Source organism: Pagrus pagrus (assembly GCF_965226575.1).
Source record: "Pagrus pagrus genome assembly, chromosome: 17".
NCBI classification, from domain to species: domain Eukaryota; kingdom Metazoa; phylum Chordata; class Actinopteri; order Spariformes; family Sparidae; genus Pagrus; species Pagrus pagrus.
Window position 1 is genome coordinate 13,959,738 of NC_140201.1, and position 20,058 is coordinate 13,979,795.

The window sequence follows — 20,058 nt, forward strand, 5'->3', positions numbered from 1 at the left end:
AGTGAGTGAATGCTCCACACATCTATCACTCTTACTTTGAATCATCTCAATTAAATGCTTTACATAAGAGACTTAATTGGAGCAATGTTTCCCTCTCCTCTCTCACATACAGCACCAAAGACATGTTTCAGTGGCTGTAATCCATTTTGAAGCATGGGAAATCAAAGGCTTCACATTAAATATGTTTACATTCATCTCTACTTGAGGTTTTAATGATGTTGGGGCTCAGTGAGCAGTGGCTTAAGCTAATTACCCCTAAATTTCTTTACTTACTGAAATCCAAGATGTGTGGTTAGTTTGAAAAGTGATTTGTGACATAAGAAGGGATGGCCATCTGTATTTACAGTAATCTATTTTAAAGAAAGTGGCAGGAAATCTAAAGTTTTCCTTCCTCCAGCTCAAATTATGTTCATAGTATATGGATACAAGAGTATAATTTGTCTTGAACAATTGTTTTGGAAATTGTAAACTGAAATTAGCAAAATAAACCAAATATGAATAAATATATATATGAATAGATACTATAATGTACAGTGGTAAGAGGGTGGAGAGGATATACTGTAGATGCTGAGCTCATTAATGATTAGATAAGCGTTTAGCTTGTATTGTATTTGTCATCAAATCCCAGGGCATGCTGGGATTGATTACAAAACAGAGGAAGCTGATTTCAATGATCAAAGGCTCTTTTCTGGCTGAGAATGAAGCTATAATGCTCTGCTGTATACATCTAAACTTTTGTGTATTACAATTTAGATTTCATTTTCTCTCTGGGACACTAAATATTATCAGAGCATATTGAAACACTGAAATGAATAGAGTCATTCATAGGCATCACTGAATTAAAAGCCTTAGGAATTGTGCATCTGCACTGAGGAGAGCTTTTTAATAAAGTTATGTGGTGATGTCTGAACATGACGTCTACCGTTTTTAATGGTTACAGCAGGATCTCATTCCTGGCAGCCCTAAATCTGGATTACAGATTGTTTCCAGGACATTTAACTACTGTACAACCAGAGCAAACACTAGACTCAAGGCAGATCAGATACAAATGGGTTTTAACTCTGTTGGCCGACAGTGAAGATTTTATCAAGAACATGTGTAGGACTCCAAACCGTTCCAAAGATCACACAGACGCCAGAAATATGATTTCAATCAGAAATGTATTAAATTAATCACTTTCATTACTTTAACAAGCACAAATTTACAGTCAAAAACAGGCTATGGTCCATTAGTGCCTTAGACAAGCAAGTAATTAATACATTAGTCATTTGTAACACACGAGGGCAGGATTCTTTAAAACTGCAGTGAAGTCAGGTCATCTTTAATATTATCAGACATGAGACATTTAGCTGTACATGAGATTGTGCATCATTTCCCTCACAACTTAAAAGAGGCATGAGAAAAAGTCTGGCATGTTATTTGTAATTTGCACCGCCTCAGAGAGGTCCGTGTACAACTAACATGTCTTTCACTTGACAGACACAGACATGTAAGTCCACATCTGACAATACAGATCATTTATGATCAAGCACATTTAGGAAATGCTGGTTTTTCAGATCCCCGCAGAAAAAGGACCAATCCTTTGGTAAGAAACAAACACAGGGATCTGAAAAATCAGGGCTGCGTTGATAAATGTCACAGTATTTCTTTATCCTACAAAAGATTTTGTGCATTTTAAACCAGATTAACCTCTTTCTAACAGAGGCAAGGAGTGCATTTGGGTGTATCATGCCTTTTCGAGTAAAGGGAAACCACTGAGGTCACAAATGGCAATCACAGCACACTTAATCCATGTAGCGTTAAAAAACACATCAATATCTTATCAGGAAAACACTGTTAGACGGGCCACAGCATAATACCTGGGCAAAACACACTTAAAGATGGAGCTTTAAATATGCCCCAGTAATATCTGAATCCAATAAATAAAAATGCATTGAGGTGAGCTGCAGAAAGAGGTTACGTCATTGTCATAATTTCAATCTAAACTATGCAAAGTGAGGGGTCCGAAGTACAGAATCCACATGAGGCATTGATTCTTTTCAACACTTCAAAAATCATCTACAGACAAAATGTATTGGTGTTGAACAGACACAGGATTTACACAACTGCCTACAGGTAATTCATAAAGAACATGATTTAAATCAATTGTACAATTTGTAAACTGGATTTGATTTAGGAAACAAACCACCACAAACGTGTTGGGGGGGTCCCATCTCCAAAGAGTCGTCCATTTTGTTGCATAATTTCATTTGAGCTTGGGCTGGAGTTCTTTTAGCTGACAGATCCATCGGAGGGAGGAGCAAAAATGAAGATCTTCCAGATGAAATTTTAAAGACAGTTTGTATTGGATAACCAATTTTTTTCCAATTTCGAGAGGTAAAAAACAAACAAAAACAGTCAAATTCCTGGAAGAAATAATAGGACACTGCATTTTCCAAGGTGGCTGGAATGTTGACCACATTTAGCCCCTTGTCCCAAATACCTCGCTGACCCCTCCTCTCACATGGTGAAAGCAGAGGCTAAGGAGGATCTGTGCAATATAATACGGGACAGGGACAGAGGGTAGTTACGCACTGTACTGGACCATGCAGAAATTCTTCATGTCACTGTCCAGTGCCACACCGGCCTCCTGCATTTCGTACCTGCGGGCAACATCAAGCATCAGCGTCAGTTTGATTCTACATGTATCCGATTCATGCAACATTTGCATTACTAGCTAACCGTCACTCCATACTCACCAGTCAGAGGTGGAGACAGTGTAGTAGACAGGCAGCTGGGAGGAGTTGAACTCGTCCAGGCCGCACGCTCCCATGTTGGAGAAGAGAAGCCAGTCTCCCACACTGAGCTCAGGCAGCAGGCAGCGCTCCACCACATGGTCCAGCTGGTCCAGTGACGGGCCCCACAGGCTGCTGGGATACACCGCCTCCTCAGCACACAGGTCATGCTGCAGAGAGGAAGCATTGTCATTAAAACAGCGATCAGAAATGCCACTGACTTTTGATCAACCTTCCATCACAGTTAATGACATCTCTGCTGCACATGAGAATTTGTATTCTGCATGTGAAATGCAAAATAGGAAGACTGATATCAAAGGATTATAGCCTGCAATACACACACAGTAAAATCAACTGATACATCACCATAAAACTGTATTTCTGTGGTTTCTAAAGATGCTACAATTGATACCCCTACTTCGATTACTTATTAGCTAACAAGCAACCTAAAACTGGCAAGCCATTGTCAACTAACATAAGGCCCAGATCACACAAAGACTCATCGCTACAGGTGTGAACATTTCAAAAATGCCTTGGAAAAGCACACTGGGCAAGAAAGCATGGTGCGCTGTGGACCAGGCCTGCAAGCTCAAGTTGCCTGGGCCAAGAATGATACCTCTAATCTTGCACTCAAAAGTTGAGAATATTTTAACTTTTATGCAATGCATAACGCAAGTGAAGAGCTCATGCCAGGCACCATACATAGTAGAACAAATGGTGTATTGCTGGTGACCCATTTTTGACAAACTATAAGTTGCAGCCAACAACTGCTAGTTTGTTAGTACCAGGAGTCTGTGGTGCATAGAAGGACTTACAACAGCCCTGAAGCACTAGAACACACTTTCGATATCACTGGCCATCTTTGTTCATTTTTCCCTGACCATCTATAATCGATTGTTTCATTAGTTAACTACAGTTCCAGTCTTACTTAATGTTGTGAAGTTTGTGTCACTTTTAGTTATTTTAAGATTGTGAAGTAACCAGAGTATGAGAGAGAGAATGCATCATTAACTACAGTTGGATAGCAAACCAGTTGTGGGTGCCATTTACCTCTTTGACTTATGTCACACCTCAAGACAACTATGGTGAAATACGTCAGCTTTCTATGAAACCAGAACTCAGACTAGCCTTTATATAGGACAACATGATTCACTACCTAAAGCAATTCAGATCCTGCTTCCTTAAATACTCATAATGCATGACCCCCTTTTCCTACTCAACTACAGCTGCTATCAGATGCTTCATTCAGTCCTGAATGGGGTTGACTCTCTCGGGTGGAGGCCTACTAACCTTGTGCACCGACGGGGCAGCGATGGAGTTTCCCAGAAGCTTGCGGCTGAATGGGCCATAAACACCCTCATTCATGTAGTACAGGAACTCGGTATCTTCATTGTTCTCACCTGTGGAAATACAGTGGGTGACCATGTCAGATATATAGAACGTACTGGGGACTGGAAGCGGGACTTGACCTGATGATGATGGTTTTGTTATGATTATGTAATACTGATGAGTAAATAACTTGAGACAAACATGACCTCATGAACCATTCTGTCTTTACCAAGACTGCATACAAAAATCTGTACATATTCTCAGTCAGGGTGCAGAGACAAAGGTATTAGTCAGATTTTACTGGACTACATAGGACAAAGAGACCCTCAGAGAATTAAGTATCTTACCTTGAGTCAGGCTGTCCCAGTGGCGGGTCACAACCTTTTTGCCGATCACGTTGACAGCCAGGTTGAAAGCCGAGGCCACGTAGAAGCAGCCGGGCTGGGCCAACACTTGCACGCCGGACAGCGGACTGAAGTAAGCATCTAGCAGCGGCCTGACTGCAGACTCAACCTGCACACACACAGTTACAGCAAACATGCATTCAGAGGGTGTTTCCAGATAAAAGCAAAGATGCAAGAACTTTAGTTTAAGTTGTTTATGACTTACCTGTTTGAGCTGAAACTCTGAACCAGTAAATCCACCACCAATGTCCAGGATGTTCATGTTAAAGCCCAAATCCGCCTGAACAGAAACAGAAAACAGCCAATTGTCACTCTCAATGATAAGGAGAGTATTAAAAATTAAAAGGCATGTATGATAAAGAAAAAAGTTGACTTTTATCTACTAAATTCTTACAATATCATTTAATAATTAAAGCATTTTCCTACCCCCATCTCAAACACACAGCGGGCATCCGACAGCGCATGGGTGTAGGCCTCTTGCAGGTCTTGGCAGGAGCTGGGGATGTGGAAGGTTACCCCCACCACTTGGACTCCCAGCTCCTTCGCTGCTTCCAACATATGCCGGCAGCTTTTCAGAGAGAAGCCGAAGGCCATGCTGGTCTCAGCCGCGTGGGCCTGGGTGGTCAACTGTAGCAGCAACCTAGAAGAGATGATTCAAAGCATGAATTAAACATTCATCTAAGTTTGACATTAACAAAGCTGTCAAAAAACTATTTAAAATGACAGTCTTCAGTTTTATAGACGCCTGTCCATAAGGATTAAACGTACATAAGGAAAACGTTTCACTGCCCAATTTGATCTCTTACTTTGCATTAGGGTGCAGGCGGGAAATCTTTGACAACTCTGCCTCATTTTCGCACACAAGATGCTGGATGTTGTTCTTGGCAGCGTGCTTGATGTGTGCCAGCTGCTTGCAAACACCAGACAGAATGATGTTTTCTGGTGCCACGCCATGCTCCAACACCAGGCTCACTTCAGCCTAAGGAAAAGGACACACACACACACGTCACAGGTGATTTTTAAGTCTAAAAGCCCCGTCAAAACAATCAAAAAGGTGCTAAGTGTGTTGCATAAATTGAAAGGATACCAGTCATCAGATGACTAGTAATCAACTAAGTGCTTGTAATGTAACTGCCCTAAAATGTCAGGTGCTTTCACAACAGAATGAAGCCCCGTGCAGTTTAAAAAGATAAATCAAAGCTACCTGATTTTCATACTGTTAAAGTTTAAAGCTCACCTTGTTGGCACATACGAAGCCCAGGCCCAAGGAGGCCAGGACCTCGATGACTGCAGGGCTGCTGTTGCTCTTGACCGGGTAGTAGGGCTGCAGCTGTGGCACTACGTTCTGCCAGCATGCATGCTGACGCATCAGGGCACCGAGGTCTCCCACCACAAACGCCCTCTTCTCCACCTGGGAAGACAAGAGGGGCTGTCAACTACGTCACCGAGTACTCAAAAGCAACTGATCAAACCGCTATGGCTGGCAGTCTACTGGAAAAAAGTGCCAATGACAGTGTCATCATAGCTATTTGAAGCATTTGGAAAATGTCCTCCACTGCAACCTGAGGCTGTTTAGAGGCCTGTGAGCTGAACTAACCAGAGCCTGTTCGCAGATGTGTCCATCAATGACATCTTCAAGGGTCACTCCTCCCTCCAGGAGTTCGATAATGTAGCTGGGTTTGTCAGCAAGTCCTTTCATCTCAACCGTATTCCGCTAATCCGACAATCATAAAGAACAGATAAACAAGTCAAGGGGTCACGACTGAGCCAATGGGTTCCTGCCGGTATGCAACAAACTGGAAAAGAAGGTGGAGAAAAAAAGAAAACAAGACTGTTAATATCACCACAATGAGCATTGTTCTTCTTCTTTTTTTTAAACAGCAATTTAACCAGGCAAATCCAAATACCTTGGGTCATTTAACTGTAAAATCAACAGCTACACATATTTAAATGTAGTCTCTTCAGACACACCTATCATGTTCTGTGTTTCATGAAACAAAGAACTTGAAATGTCTCCATTCATAAATTTATAATCTCAGAAGGAAAATGTGGAAAACTTCACACCTCACTTGGCTTTTTATTTAATTATATTGACAGCCTGTGAAGCTAAAGCCTAACCCAATCCAAACATGTTTCAATAACACCACGCTTTGTATGCCAAGGTCTACCTAGAACATAATGATCCTGGACTTTGCCACAGGTGTGTTTGTGTAAGTGAACATGTGTCTGTCTGTGTACAATCAGCCACTTACATGGACAAGTCAGGAGATGGACCTGTCCCACTATCAGCTAGGATCCCAAGGCGGCTCAGCGTTGAAGTCAAAGTGCTCCCGGTAAAGAGCCGCCCCTAGGCCCTCTGGGTAGCGCTCATACACCTTTACAGAGATCGGGGAGCCCTGAGAGATAAAACACACATAAGATCCAACATGAACACAGAGGAAAGGCACCATAAAAAGGCAGAAATGTACCCTGTGTCACAAGTGCGGTCACATGAAATGCTGCGTTTATGGCTTAGCGTGTCAGCCACTTTGATTTGTATGTCAAAGTTTACCCCTATCATCTATGGATTCACATTTATTGACACTGTGGTCGAAATTTCACCGACACAATCGATACGTTGAGCCAGTTTACTTGGCTTGTTTACTTTTTGACCCGGAAAAAACCCATTACATAATTTGACTACATTTTAAACACTTTTTCCATATTAGCCGATAAGGTAAAACAACAAAACTAAAAAAAAAAAACATGGCGAGATAGTGAGTCGCGTCACAACTTGACAAATGAGATATTATTATTGCGATGCGTCACCAAAACAAAAGAAGAAAGCCTTTACCACAGAAATGAAGCACGGCTACATTTTAAACTAAACATTTAAACACTAGAGAAGCAGCTACACTCAGCACAGGAAACGCCATTGCGAGGAAACGCGCTGCTAAAGAGATTCCTGGCAATGAGAGAGCTGCTAACGTTGAGCTGGCTGCCGACTGCACGTCGAAGGAAGAAGCTTCTGTTAGCTCTGTATTCTGTTAATATCAGCCCAACTAGCCTAAACAATGACACAACACGTGAATTAACACCAGACTAAAGCGTTAATATAACCTATTGAGTTACCAATACCGTTACATTTTCCATTAGGACGTGTCAAAAACACAGAATTCATTGAATCGGTCTGTCATGTGCGGCAAGAAGGCAGAAAGACCAGCCCGCCATGTTACGTCCGCTTGCTGAATCCAAGGAACTCAAACCGAAGTATTTCGCTGTACTTACGTGAGATAACGGCCAGAATGTTTTGGAAAATCGTCTTCTCTTTTTCGGCGGAATTTTTAAAGAGTAGTGGGCACAACGATATAAGAAAGAAAGAGGACTGTTTGGGCCATATGTCTCGATAACGGACGCGCGTCAGTAAAGTAGCGTCTTCTCTCTCGGCCGATGGGTGGAGAACTACTGGAGCCGCGCAGGGGAAGTGGAATAGGTAATCAACGGCCCGTGGGCGGGGCCTAATGTTCAGTTCCACCAATGACCTTTCAGTATTTTAGAGAACATACCAAATATGTATTTCCGAATATCACAGGCCGCAGTAGATCTGTGATGTTACATAACCAGAAACTTTCCGTAGATGGCCACTCGTTTTCAGTAAACCGGGCCAGTACCTCCACTGCTATTGTTTACATGGGACACACTTGTTGTTGTGCAGCTCCAGCTGCTATGATTTAGGTATAGGAGATAGACTCCTTGCCAAAACACTCACTTTACATTGAGTTGAGTAACAGCTAAACTTAGGCTGCAGTAACCAGAGTAAGTACCCAAAAGTCATACATAAGTAACAGCAAGGCTATCATGTTGAAATATCACTTCAAAAGTGAAAGTTACCCATTCAAACAGCACTCGAGTAAAGGTCTCAAAGTATCTGATATTGAATTAACTTAAGAAGAAAAAAGTATTTTTCTATCAATAAATGTAGTTAAATATCAAGTACAAGTAAAAGTAAATTACACATGTATTTACATGTAGGTATATACTGTAAACTATAGGTTTACCCATCGACCTGGTCAATTATGAGATCTTATATTCAGCATTTTTCTAATGGTCAGAATCAGTGTTCTTTTAATCTGATCACCAATTAAATAAATCAAGTTAAAAATGCAGCGTTCAATCTGCAAAGTAACTGGTAAAGTTACACAATAAATGTAGTGGAGTGAAAAGTACAATGTTTCCCTTTGAAATGTGGTGGAGTGGAAGTATAAAGTAACATGGAAGTGCCCAAGTAAAGTACAAACCTCAAAATTGTATTTAAGTATAGTACTTGAGTAAATGTACTTAGTTACAAATTAACAGCTGACAGTAACAATGTCTGCAACCAGAAAACCTCACTGCCCAATTATCTGGACACATCTATTTTTTTCTTCTCAATGTATAATTAATTGATAACATCTTTTTTATAGGTTTTTATTTCTTTATGTTTTTCTCTTTTCCATTTTCCATTTTTTCATTATTATTCCACTGCTTGTGGGTTCTGGTTCAGTTTATTCTGTAAAGAATAAGTTGCCCTCAGGTGTTTCCTTTCCTGTCCACCATCCATAAAAAAACCAAACAGATAAAGATACTAAAAAGTTACTTTTAGGCATTCATGGATGCTTTGAGGATATTTGTTTTTTCCTTGTTTTAATTGTTGTTTCCAAGTCTGTCTGAAAATGCAAGAAGACTGGTGGCCTTGCTTTAGTTAAATGCTTGAAACTGTTTCCTCTGTAATAATATGGTCCTACGTCCACCATGATGTTAATTTCACGGGTTTAAATTACCTTCAGTAATTGCAGAGCCAATATTTTCATCCTTGATTTTATAAATACAGCATTCATGAACATTGAAGATACTTGTGAGCATAAGCACCTGAATTATGGCTTGGAAAGTAATGAGGGATAGTCAGTGGGTCAAATGCCTTTTAATTACAACAGTCTCAGTTAGTTACTATTTTTACAACCTTGCTGACCTCTTGCTAAACGCTATAAACGTGTGGCGCTGACAAACCTTCACAACACAGCATAGACAAAACATACAAAACATGCCTCTGTCTAGGTGTTGGATATTTTGACATACTTTGTTTTGTCTGTGTCTCATGGAATCTGGCGGATTATCAGATTCAAGAGCTTATTGAATATTTTGTTGATTAGTCCTTAAGCCTTTGTAACACTTACTTTTTCTAGCCTGATTTCAACTCCGGAAACTGAACTGTTTTAGACAGTTATGGGAGAAATTCATTTTGCAAAATTTATTTCATTAAGCATGGTGGTCAGGAGTTTAGTGCAACATAAAAACTCTGCCTGAAGCCCCCTTCAGTCGTATGACTTGTGCTGGAGGACTGGAGCACTGCAGCAACTCACTTCATGGCTTCATCTGTGTGTCTATAGTTGTCTGGTGCTCCTACAGCGCTTATCTTTGTTTTATGACAGTCAATCCGAGGGACACTGTGTTCACAAAACAACGTGGCCTAGAAAGCATTGGACTCCAAACAACAAGGAAAGTCCTATATGGGAGCACTCTGGCTCTGATATTTTGCAGACTCTCAGCTGGCTGGCCTTCTTTACTATGTTTAGAAACCAAGTGACTGGATTAAATGTATGGTTTCATGCTCTACATGCTAATGGGCATGAGGCACTAACTACAGGAATAGCTAATCAAATTGGGCCGTAGGCTCCTCATATCTTAAAACTGGCTTCTAAATCAATTTGGGACTACTGGGACAATCGAGTCATAGTGTGTTTGTAAAGTAATTGTGGGCAATATAAGATACAAGATTAAGTGCCTAACATAGCCATAGAGAGGTGACACAGTGCAATAAAAACTAGGTGTGCATGCAGAGAGAGTGATAAATGATATCTATCATATCATGACAGTTTCCATCAAAATAGTTTAGTTTTTTGAGAGTCATGTGTGCATTCTTAACAGTTTTGGTTAACAGATAACAGAGTTTTGGACTGTGCTATGACAGTCATCAAATTAAAGCTGTGATAATTATCCCAGATAGATATAATGCCACTCTTTAATGTCTTCATAATTTGCTATCAACCATCCAACAAAGTGTAAAGTATAAAGTTGTTGAAAAGTAAACTATGTGCCTCAAGGTCTGTGACGACAGGAGTAAATTAGATTTTTCGCTTCAGTTCCACTGAGTTCAGTTAAATGCCTTCCCTGTCCTCAGAGCGGAAATTGAATTTGCAGCCGGAAAAAAAGATACAAACAAACAACCGCATAAATAAACAATTCTCAATATCCCTAGAATCACAAGTTGCAAAAATTAAAACATTTTCCAAACTATGAAAAGTTAAGTAAGGCAACCTATGAAAGTGATAAGGATATTGAAGCGGCTGGCCAGTATTAGCTCATAAGATCATATCTGGGTAATTTATGTTTTATTCTTTGCTGGATTAACAGTTGGCATAAAATTTGCATCTTGTTTTCTGTACCGTACAGTAAACTTTGATAGATCTTAAATTACTGTAAAACCCAGATAAAACAAATATATTCAAATATATTTTGATGGACACAGAGTGTTGTGAATGTAAGTGTTTTATTTGAATTGATGTTATCTCTCATGTTGTTATCCTTGGCCTCTGTTGCTTCACGTTTTGTAAATTAGTTACATTGTTTTATTGTTTCCTATACTAGCATTTATTTTGTAGGCTATTGCATTTTATAGTTGCTTTTATCAGGGCATCAGTGACTTGTTCTCAATAGCTCTCCATGTTTCAGTGTTTAAACGTTTTAATCAGAAGCCTCAAGAAAACTTGTGTGCAGTCTAATCTTTGACCTTGCAAGTCATATCAAGATAATGGACAGGGATCACTGAGAAAGAACAAATTGCTCAATTAGTCAACTAATGTAACTGTTTGTTTATAGGCGTTGATCTACTGCCACCCTGTTAGTAATGTAGTAGTGAGAGTTTACCAGAAGAGGTCGATATTGAGAGGCACTGACTGAGCTGCCAAAACAAACACGCATGCTGCCTTTAGGTACTATCGGAAAAACTACAATTGCTATTTCCTCAGGGGACGATACAGCTGAAATCAATCATAATTTACATGATTGTGAGAGAATTATAAAAAGTGGAGAATAGATAATCAAACAAGAAGTGGTGAAACGTATCTAGATCATGTGAATCTAACAAATTAGGCCTCTTAAAAAGTATTCTCTCTTCTCCACAACTTTAACTTACAATATAGCCTAATTAACACTATGTTTCTATAACATAATCTATTGTAATGTGCGTTTCCAATTTGTCTCATCATTATCCATTACTTTTTCTCTAATAGGCTATATCAACCTTTTCTAACAAATTCAACACTTTATTCAATACATTTAAGCTAGCTACGTTAAACATTACTTGCAGCTTTTTAAAATATGTGTCCATCACTTAAGCCAACTAAACTTACTAATTATGCCCATAGATTTACACATTTATGAATATACCGTTAATATTATTATTATTTTATGTCCGGACATTGAACCTAACGAGGCCTGGTCTGTCGCGGGAAGGCAGCTCAGTGCGCAGCACAGAAGCGTTTGCGCAGGCGCACAACTACTGGCCTGATCAGCTGACTGTGAGTGAGATGCTATGTTGAAGGACCATTGAGACGAAAAGCTGCTGTTATCTGCGCTATGTATGGGAAGCTGCGACTATTTAACTGAATTACACCGTGAGGACCAAACACTAACGACATTAAACACACTGGTGAGTACGAGAATACACCGAGTATTGACGTCGTGACAGCGTGAGACTGCAATGCTGTCAGCAGCATGCTAACACTGAATTTAACCATGTAGGAACCAGGTTAATTTTACTGCCTGTCAGGGATTTTTAACAGAAAATGATTAACAAATCAAACCTACAGAGCAGCCGTTTGTGGTCATGTGATGTTGTTGGTGTTTGATTAAGAGGAGGAGCATCTTTAGCATGTGTTGTACAGAACAGACACTGATCATATGACAGTCAATCAGCAGACATGGAGATCTGTCTGTCTGTCCAGTCTGTCTTTATGCAGATAGTGTGAGCAGGGTACATATTACAACCATGGGTATATGTGAGGAAGTTCATGAATCAGAGGCAAAATAGAAGTCAAAAGAGGAACACAGGGCTTCATATTATGACTCTGATTCATGTGGGGACACTTAAACCTCATGCAGAAGTGGAAAAGTACTCTTTACTTGAGCAACAGTAGTAGGTAAGTGAAAATACTGTACTTGCAAGCAGAAGTCATGCAATTGAAATGTTACTGAAGTTAATGTACCAAAGTATTAGCATCAAATACAATCCTACAACCACACTAGTGTTGCCACAATACTGTGATTTCTAACACGATACCTCAAAAAACATCAATATTCAGTCCAGATTTTATAGCTCGGGGCGAAATTGGTGCAACATTGAGAGCATAACATTTTAGATTTGTATTAAAAAGATAGATATAAATAGGCTTGTGTACTGTGTGTCAGTAAGTTAATTGACTTCTGCCCGTAGTAAGAAGAGTGAGATGTGGTGGGCCTGTGTGGGCATTGGAGTGTTGCATGTGTCATGTCCAAGACAAATTTCCCTACAAGAACAATAAAGCGCAGCATATCGTATCATATTGTATATTTAATGAAAAAGCGAGTATGCCCGGCTGGTATATCAATGTGGAAAATGAGAATTGAAACTGTTTCAAATACTCAGAAGTGACATCTATCAATATATACATAGGGTACATCATTTTACAATATGTCTTTTATATCGTGATACAGTAATATTTTTGGAGTTTTCAGTTGAGGAGCTCTTTATTGGTTAAAATAACCTGTCAAGAATTTACATCTTCACTAATTCAGCAAATTAAATTTCTGACAAACAAAAGCACTTAAACATATAAAAATCCAACAGACCTTAAAGTAGTCCTGCTCAGTGATTTTAAACATTGCCCAACAATGACTTATTACACCTGGAGAGGATCAAGGAATAGCGACCATGGCTAAATAATACAGCAAGATTTCTGATGGCTGAAAATGTTTTATTGTCTTCTGGTATTTATAATCATCCCCCCACCTCTAAAAACATCTCAACAGAGAAAATTCTCTTTTTTACCTTCCAGACAGAACAGCAGCTGTTGTTCAAGTCACAATAGAGCTCTGCCAATACTCTTTCTCTTACTTCACCCTCAGTGACTTCCTCACATCGAAGCCTCGGTGAACAAACCTCTTGACCAGCAGCCATGACAGAATTCTGGTTGATCTCCGCTCCGGGGGAGAAGACGTGCCAGCAGACCTGGGACAAGCTGATGGTGGCCACCACACGCACCAACAACCTGTCTGTTAACAACAAGTTCAACATCCCCGATCTGAAGGTCAAACAGTCATCTGTATCCCCACCACAGGGAGTCCACCCACAAGTAGTCGTAGTAGTTAATATTTTTGTGTGTTTTGTCTCAAACAGGTCGGAACACTAGACGTCTTAGTGGGTTTGTCAGATGAACTCGCCAAACTTGACACTTTTGTGGAAAGGTAAAGTTTGAAATTAACAAAATGATCTTGTGATTATTTCTGACCCCTTGTATTGATCTCTCCATACCCGGTGTCGTGTTTCAGTGTGGTGAAGAAGGTCGCTCAGTACATGGCCGATGTTCTGGAGGACAGCCGAGACAAGGTCCAGGAGAACCTGCTTGCTAATGGAGGTAATAATCATCAGACATTCACTCTCTTCAACAGCTGACAGACATGAGGTGAAGCAGATGGTAGAAAGCAAAAGACATTATAGATTACCACGCACACAGATATACAATCATCATACAATACAATGAATGAATGTGATTAATGCTGATGACTTCAGTTTGTCTTTGTCACTCTCTTCAGTTGACCTGGTCACCTATATCACCAGATTTCAGTGGGACATGGCAAAGTATCCAATCAAACAGTCACTGAAAAACATCTCTGAGATCATCTCCAAGGTATGCTGGCAAATCTGATCAGTTGTAGACCTGATATTTGATATAGTTCTGCTTTTGTATGTATATTTTTTCTTTTAATCAGGCGGTATTACTGGCATTAAGATCACTTTGCTAGCTGAACAGACGATTACAGGAAACAAACAAAGCGCATAAACAGCCACTGTAAACATATGATGTATCGACATTGTTTGATTTTGTCCTCTACTATGGTCCAACAGGGATTATTATATATAATATGCTGTATGTTTGGTGCCAGAAAAAGTAATCTATCGTATTTATCCTCTTGTTTTTTAGCAAGCAACTCAGATCGACAATGACCTGAAGGCCAGAGCATCAGCCTACAACAACCTGAAGGGAAACCTGCAGAACCTGGAGAGGAAGAATGCGTAGGTTATCTTACAATACCGCTCAAATGTCCCTATAATTGTAAGAAACAGTTTATTTGGATTAAAGCTGCCTAACAGTCGAACTGCATGTGACGTCCTTTAGGGGGAGCTTGTTGACCAGGAGTCTGGCTGACATAGTGAAGAAAGAGGACTTTGTACTGGACTCAGAGTACCTGATTACCATGCTGGTGGTTGTCCCAAAGTAAGTAAACCTACATCAGTATCTATATATTCAATATGCGGTGATTCCCACATCATTGTATCCATCACCCTCATAACTGACTACATTTTGGCCATGGAAATGATCAAACTCCATTGAATTACATTTCAAAACATCAGTATTGAAATAAACCTGGAAGTTACATTTTTAGATGTAAAATCCGTTGTTGTCATCTTTCCCCTTTCCAACCTCACCAGGACAGGCTATGGAGACTGGCAGAAGACATATGAAACCCTGGCAGAGATGGTGGTGCCACGCTCCACTAAGTAAGGACAAACAGATGATTTAGTTCATTTCTTTTGCCAAACGTATGCATGATCAACTATAGGAAGAAGACAGTTTTGCTCTGAGTTGGTACTTTTTTTTGGTTAATGTCATGTGCAGTGTGTTTGTGTCCATCTAAGTCACAATGGTTTACCTGTAAAAACCAACTGAATATGAGAATAGAAAACAGTATAAGGCTAAACTGTATAAGGAAACTGATGTGACCCAGTAGCCAGAATAAATGTTGGCAAAATATGTGTCTACAAACCCCAGATATACTGGAATTATACATTTCTGTGTTGCAACTTTATGTTTGTTTAGGTTCAATTTTCAGTTTTATGTTGCGACCACGCTGTGCTTATGCTCTGATTAGGTTTAGCCACAAAAACTACTTGGTTAGGGTTTGGAAAAGATGAAGTTTTGACTTAAAATACCTGTTTTGACGGCCATAAACAAGGCTGGAGATTGACTTGAGGTCTCCTTAAAAACATCCAGCGGTTTCACACTTACTCTGCTAACAGGAGCCTTCTCACCTGTAAATCCAACACTGTTCCATCCACCTCTGGACATGACAGTCACATATAATGTGAACGTGATATGAGACGTTTCGTAGAAATGCCAAAATGGCACGTAGCCCATGACATATATAAATGTGAACATATCAGTGGTTTGCAGAAACATAAACTGCCAACATTTTATCCAAGCGACTTGGCTGGCTGATGTGATCTAGAAATTGGAAACATGTTGGAGCAGATAAAGCAGCAGAGGCTCTGAGAATGTTTTGTGCATACAGAGCCCAGGACAAATTGAGCAGTTTGGAGCAGATACGTGCATTATAATGTCGATAAGTTATGTTCCAGAAAGATCAGTTGGGTTACGTTTATTGCGACAATATTAAAGTGTTTGTAAGTGGAAAGCCAGGGAGGGATCCTGTACTTGTTTCTGCATTAGTGACTCGTACTAATGGAGTAGCTTGTGACACCAAATGTACTGAAAGAAATCTGCGCAAACCAATTCCTAACCATCGTCGTTACATTGTTGATGAAGGGAACAGAGAAAATGGAGTAACCCATATTATTAGCTGTCTCCCTCTATCCAGTTTTATGTGTTAATAATCTAAATCTGTAAAGTAACCAGAAGCCAAAGCTATCAAATAGCAGAAGTATTAAGTAGAAGGTCACACGGTGCATTTTCTATCACGAGGACGTCATTCTGTATGTGAAAACCTGCTGCAATGTGTCGACCATACTGAGCGTATCCAGCGCTCATGTTGATCTGTCATCTTGTGTCCTCAAGGCTGCTGTTTGAAGACAACGACAGCGGCCTCTTCAGTGTCACTCTCTTCAGGAAGGCTATAGATGACTTCAAGCACAAGGCCAGAGAAAACAAGTAAATTATTCAATTCCACTTTTACCCGATGAATATAAAAAAAGAGTTGATGTGTAAAACTTCCTAGTGGCAGATTGGGGCTGTGTTTCAGTTGTGGGTTTTGTTTTGTATCGCAGATTGTTTCTTTACTGTGTTTTTCCATGAATGAGTTTTATTTGCCCTTTAGGAGATCAGCCTTTAGATAAACAGTAGTAATGGCACCTCATGATTTAAGTGGGCTCTAAAAAAAGATCCCTTAATGAACACGATTGTGTCGGCCCTCGACTGTCTCTCCAATAAGCACGACAGAGGGATCTCATTGTGTGTTTATGTTTTCTGTGTGTTTGTATGTAGCCTGTTAGCAGGAGTGCTCTCGAATGTGTTTGTCCTTCACGTGTGTGTTTGCTGACAGCTGATTGCCAGCTCTCTGCTGTGTGTCCCGTCCTAGATTTACCGTGCGTGATTTCCAGTACAATGAGGAGGAGATGAAGGCAGACAAAGAGGAGATGACACGTTTGTCCACTGACAAGAAGAAACAGTTTGTACGACTGCTGATTTCATAACAATCTGAACTATTGACTAAGTAGGGTAGGAAGAAGTTAATGGAGTTCAATAAGGATGCTACGTTCTATAAGTGTTTGACTGCAGATGTATAATTATGTGTTATTGATGTTTGATTTGAGCACACACAGTCCTGCAGCCAGTCTTAAGTAATGGATGAAAGACTGAAACTGGTGATCATCTATATGAATCTGTCATTATGCTGTTAATTTATAAGGAATTAATTAATTTAAAATGTCCAAAATGGAAATGTTGTATTTCAGAAAGTTGACAGGTCTGTTATCTTTATGAGAAGTCGTTAAAATGCTGTGTCTGTCCACCCAGGGGCCTTTGGTACGATGGCTGAAAGTGAATTTCAGCGAAGCCTTCATCGCCTGGATTCACATAAAAGCTCTGCGTGTGTTTGTGGAGTCGGTGTTGAGGTAAGCAAACTAAGCCTGCTACACTTGCCATACTTTGGTGAGGGCAAGTTTTATGTTTTTCAATCATGTTTGCATTCATCCATCTAGCCTTTTAAAGAGATAGTTCTGGGTTTTTTTGTATGTGGGGTTGTAAGAGGGGCAGCAGAAGCATTGGAACGGAAGCTAAATAATTTGTTCCTGAAAAAATCAGCATCACTTAAAGTGTACACTATATTTATAATATTTTTGCTGCTTTATCTTGCTGCCATACAGCTCTTTTTGACGGGAAACTGAAGCCGTTCTATTCGTCTATGCTCTCGTCAAAGCCACCAGACTCCTTTTAGAAAAACAATAATTTTACCTCGCAGAACACGGGAGCTTTTAGTCAACCGCTGCCTCAATCAGTTAGTTTGTTTGTGTTATTGTGCGACTTCAATGTTTTAAATGGTTAGTTCAGATTCACCGAAGTCACACAATAACACAAACAAAATTGAGGCAGCGGTAGACCAGCAATTCTCGTGTTCTGCATGGTAAAATTACTGTAAAGGTGTCTGGTGGCTTTTGAGAGAGCGATATTACGGCTTCAGTTCCCTGTCAGAAAAGGCTGTCTGACGACAAGATAAAACCATGAAAATATTCTAAAAATAGCATACACCTAAACTAATGTTGATTTTTTTTTTTAGGTGGACCTTTTGTAGGGTGGCTTGAATTTGATTTGCTGCTGCCCCTGTCCACGTAATACATTGACTATGGAAAAGCGCCTCCAATAACCCCATTGCAAATGACCTAAACTATCCCTTTAATATAAAATGTGATTAATGTGTTAAAAAGAGCCTGACAGACTTGTTGTGATCATAGATATGGGCTGCCAGTGAACTTCCAGGCCATGCTTCTCCAGCCCAACAAGAAGAACATGAAGAAGCTGAGGGAGGTGCTGTACGACCTGTACAAACACCTGGACAGCAGTGCTGCCATCATTGATGTAAGTCTTAAAATACTGGAGGACATCCGGCTGTATAACATTTATATTAATCCTATCCCAGGCTGTCCTGATCATTCTTCCTTCACATCAGGATGGAGAGACTAGATTATCCTCTATGTCTGTTGCCATAGGCCTGTTAAACCTACATTTTCTTAACTTTTCACTGTGTGTGTGTGTGTGTGTGTGTGTGTGTGTGTCTCTGTCTGCCTGCAGGCCTCTATGGACATCCCAGGGCTGAATCTGAGCCAGCAGGAGTATTACCCCTATGTTTACTACAAGATCGACTGCAACCTGCTGGACTTCAAAGTTTAGATTGCCATCATCATCATGATCATCATCATCATCATCATCTCAATTTCTTTGAGTGCAGTCTGATGTGACATATTCACATCCCCAAGCTTTAATTTATTATGACTGTGTTTCTCCTGTTTTTTCATCTTTTTGTGGTCTCACCCTCTTTTCCTTGCTGTTACATTCCTTGTCCATGTCATATAAGTTGTTGAACTTCTCTTCGACAACCAGTATGGGCGCTCATCTTTGTACCACACTGCTGAGGTGAATCGCTTCCCAGTTTGTTCCCTCCATAATGGTTAGCATTCCCTCACGGCATCAGAGGACATGTTAAAACGCTGCATCTTTATTTGTTTTTTTAATTTCTCCTGTCACCCTTCTTTATTTAAAGCAACAGAAACGGTACACGTGGGGGAAAATGGGGAGCAAAATAAATGTATGTGAAGTATAGTATTTATTTAAAGCCTCTAAAATCAGTGTGTTTGCTTTTGTTTGTGACGTGTTTTTAGCTCCATGTAAGAGATGTCTGTTTACAAGTAGATGTTGACCATCGTTTCCCCCACCCAAGTATAAGCAATATGTTTGCTGATGGTATGCTCCTATAATTTCTGTATATTAAGCAGTTTGAGAAAAAATTATTATAGGTCTATGTGCAAATACTGTATTGTCAGTATAACTGAGAATTGAACCGGGTACATATTTAAATAAATGTGAAAAATAAAGTCTCTATGTGAAATATACTTGAAGTTGGCTCACTGTGCTTCTTAACTGCAGAATAAAGTTTTGTAAACCTTCTCAGGCTGATATAAACCAGCCTCAAAACTACTATCAGAGCCCTATAATGGTTCAATAATGTCTCTTTTCCTATTCTGTATATTTCAGCCTTTATCCGCTAGATACTTATTTAATAGACTGTGTTGTAATACTATCTAATAAATCTCCCTTTACAGTGTACTTTTAAATTGTAACTAATAGATGTCTTGATGAATTATATATAAAGGATTACATATAAGCTAATAAGAAATTGAAATTACAATGGAAAATCCCTGTGGCTGGTGTTTATTTGTTCTTCCTCCACACTCGCTTTGTTTATTTTGCAGCTCTTTGATTAATCAG

The 20,058-nt window shown here is 39.8% G+C and overlaps 2 protein-coding genes across 2 annotated transcripts; one reads left to right on the forward strand and one right to left on the reverse strand.

The window, feature by feature from the left end:
* Nucleotides 1-1,141: 1,141 nt before the first annotated feature.
* azin1b (antizyme inhibitor 1b) lies at nt 1,142-7,961 on the reverse strand. Its single transcript, XM_084379219.1, has 11 exons — nt 7,775-7,961; nt 6,760-6,903; nt 6,105-6,303; nt 5,745-5,918; nt 5,314-5,486; nt 4,934-5,147; nt 4,713-4,787; nt 4,451-4,616; nt 4,065-4,174; nt 2,739-2,944; nt 1,142-2,642 (listed from the first exon to the last, which is right to left on the reverse strand). Exons 3-11 carry the CDS (start codon nt 6,204-6,206, stop codon nt 2,567-2,569), a joined length of 1,296 nt encoding a protein of 431 aa, XP_084235345.1. The 5' UTR covers nt 6,207-6,303; nt 6,760-6,903; nt 7,775-7,961; the 3' UTR covers nt 1,142-2,566.
* A 4,111-nt stretch (nt 7,962-12,072) lies between these two features.
* atp6v1c1b (ATPase H+ transporting V1 subunit C1b) lies at nt 12,073-19,682 on the forward strand. Its single transcript, XM_084380393.1, has 13 exons — nt 12,073-12,233; nt 13,688-13,869; nt 13,959-14,026; nt 14,111-14,196; nt 14,375-14,469; nt 14,764-14,855; nt 14,959-15,057; nt 15,273-15,341; nt 16,636-16,728; nt 17,156-17,249; nt 17,593-17,690; nt 18,528-18,651; nt 18,865-19,682. The coding sequence occupies exons 2-13, from the start codon at nt 13,738-13,740 to the stop codon at nt 18,961-18,963; spliced, it is 1,149 nt and encodes a 382-aa protein (XP_084236519.1). The 5' UTR covers nt 12,073-12,233; nt 13,688-13,737; the 3' UTR covers nt 18,964-19,682.
* The last annotated feature ends 376 nt before the right edge of the window (nt 19,683-20,058 follow it).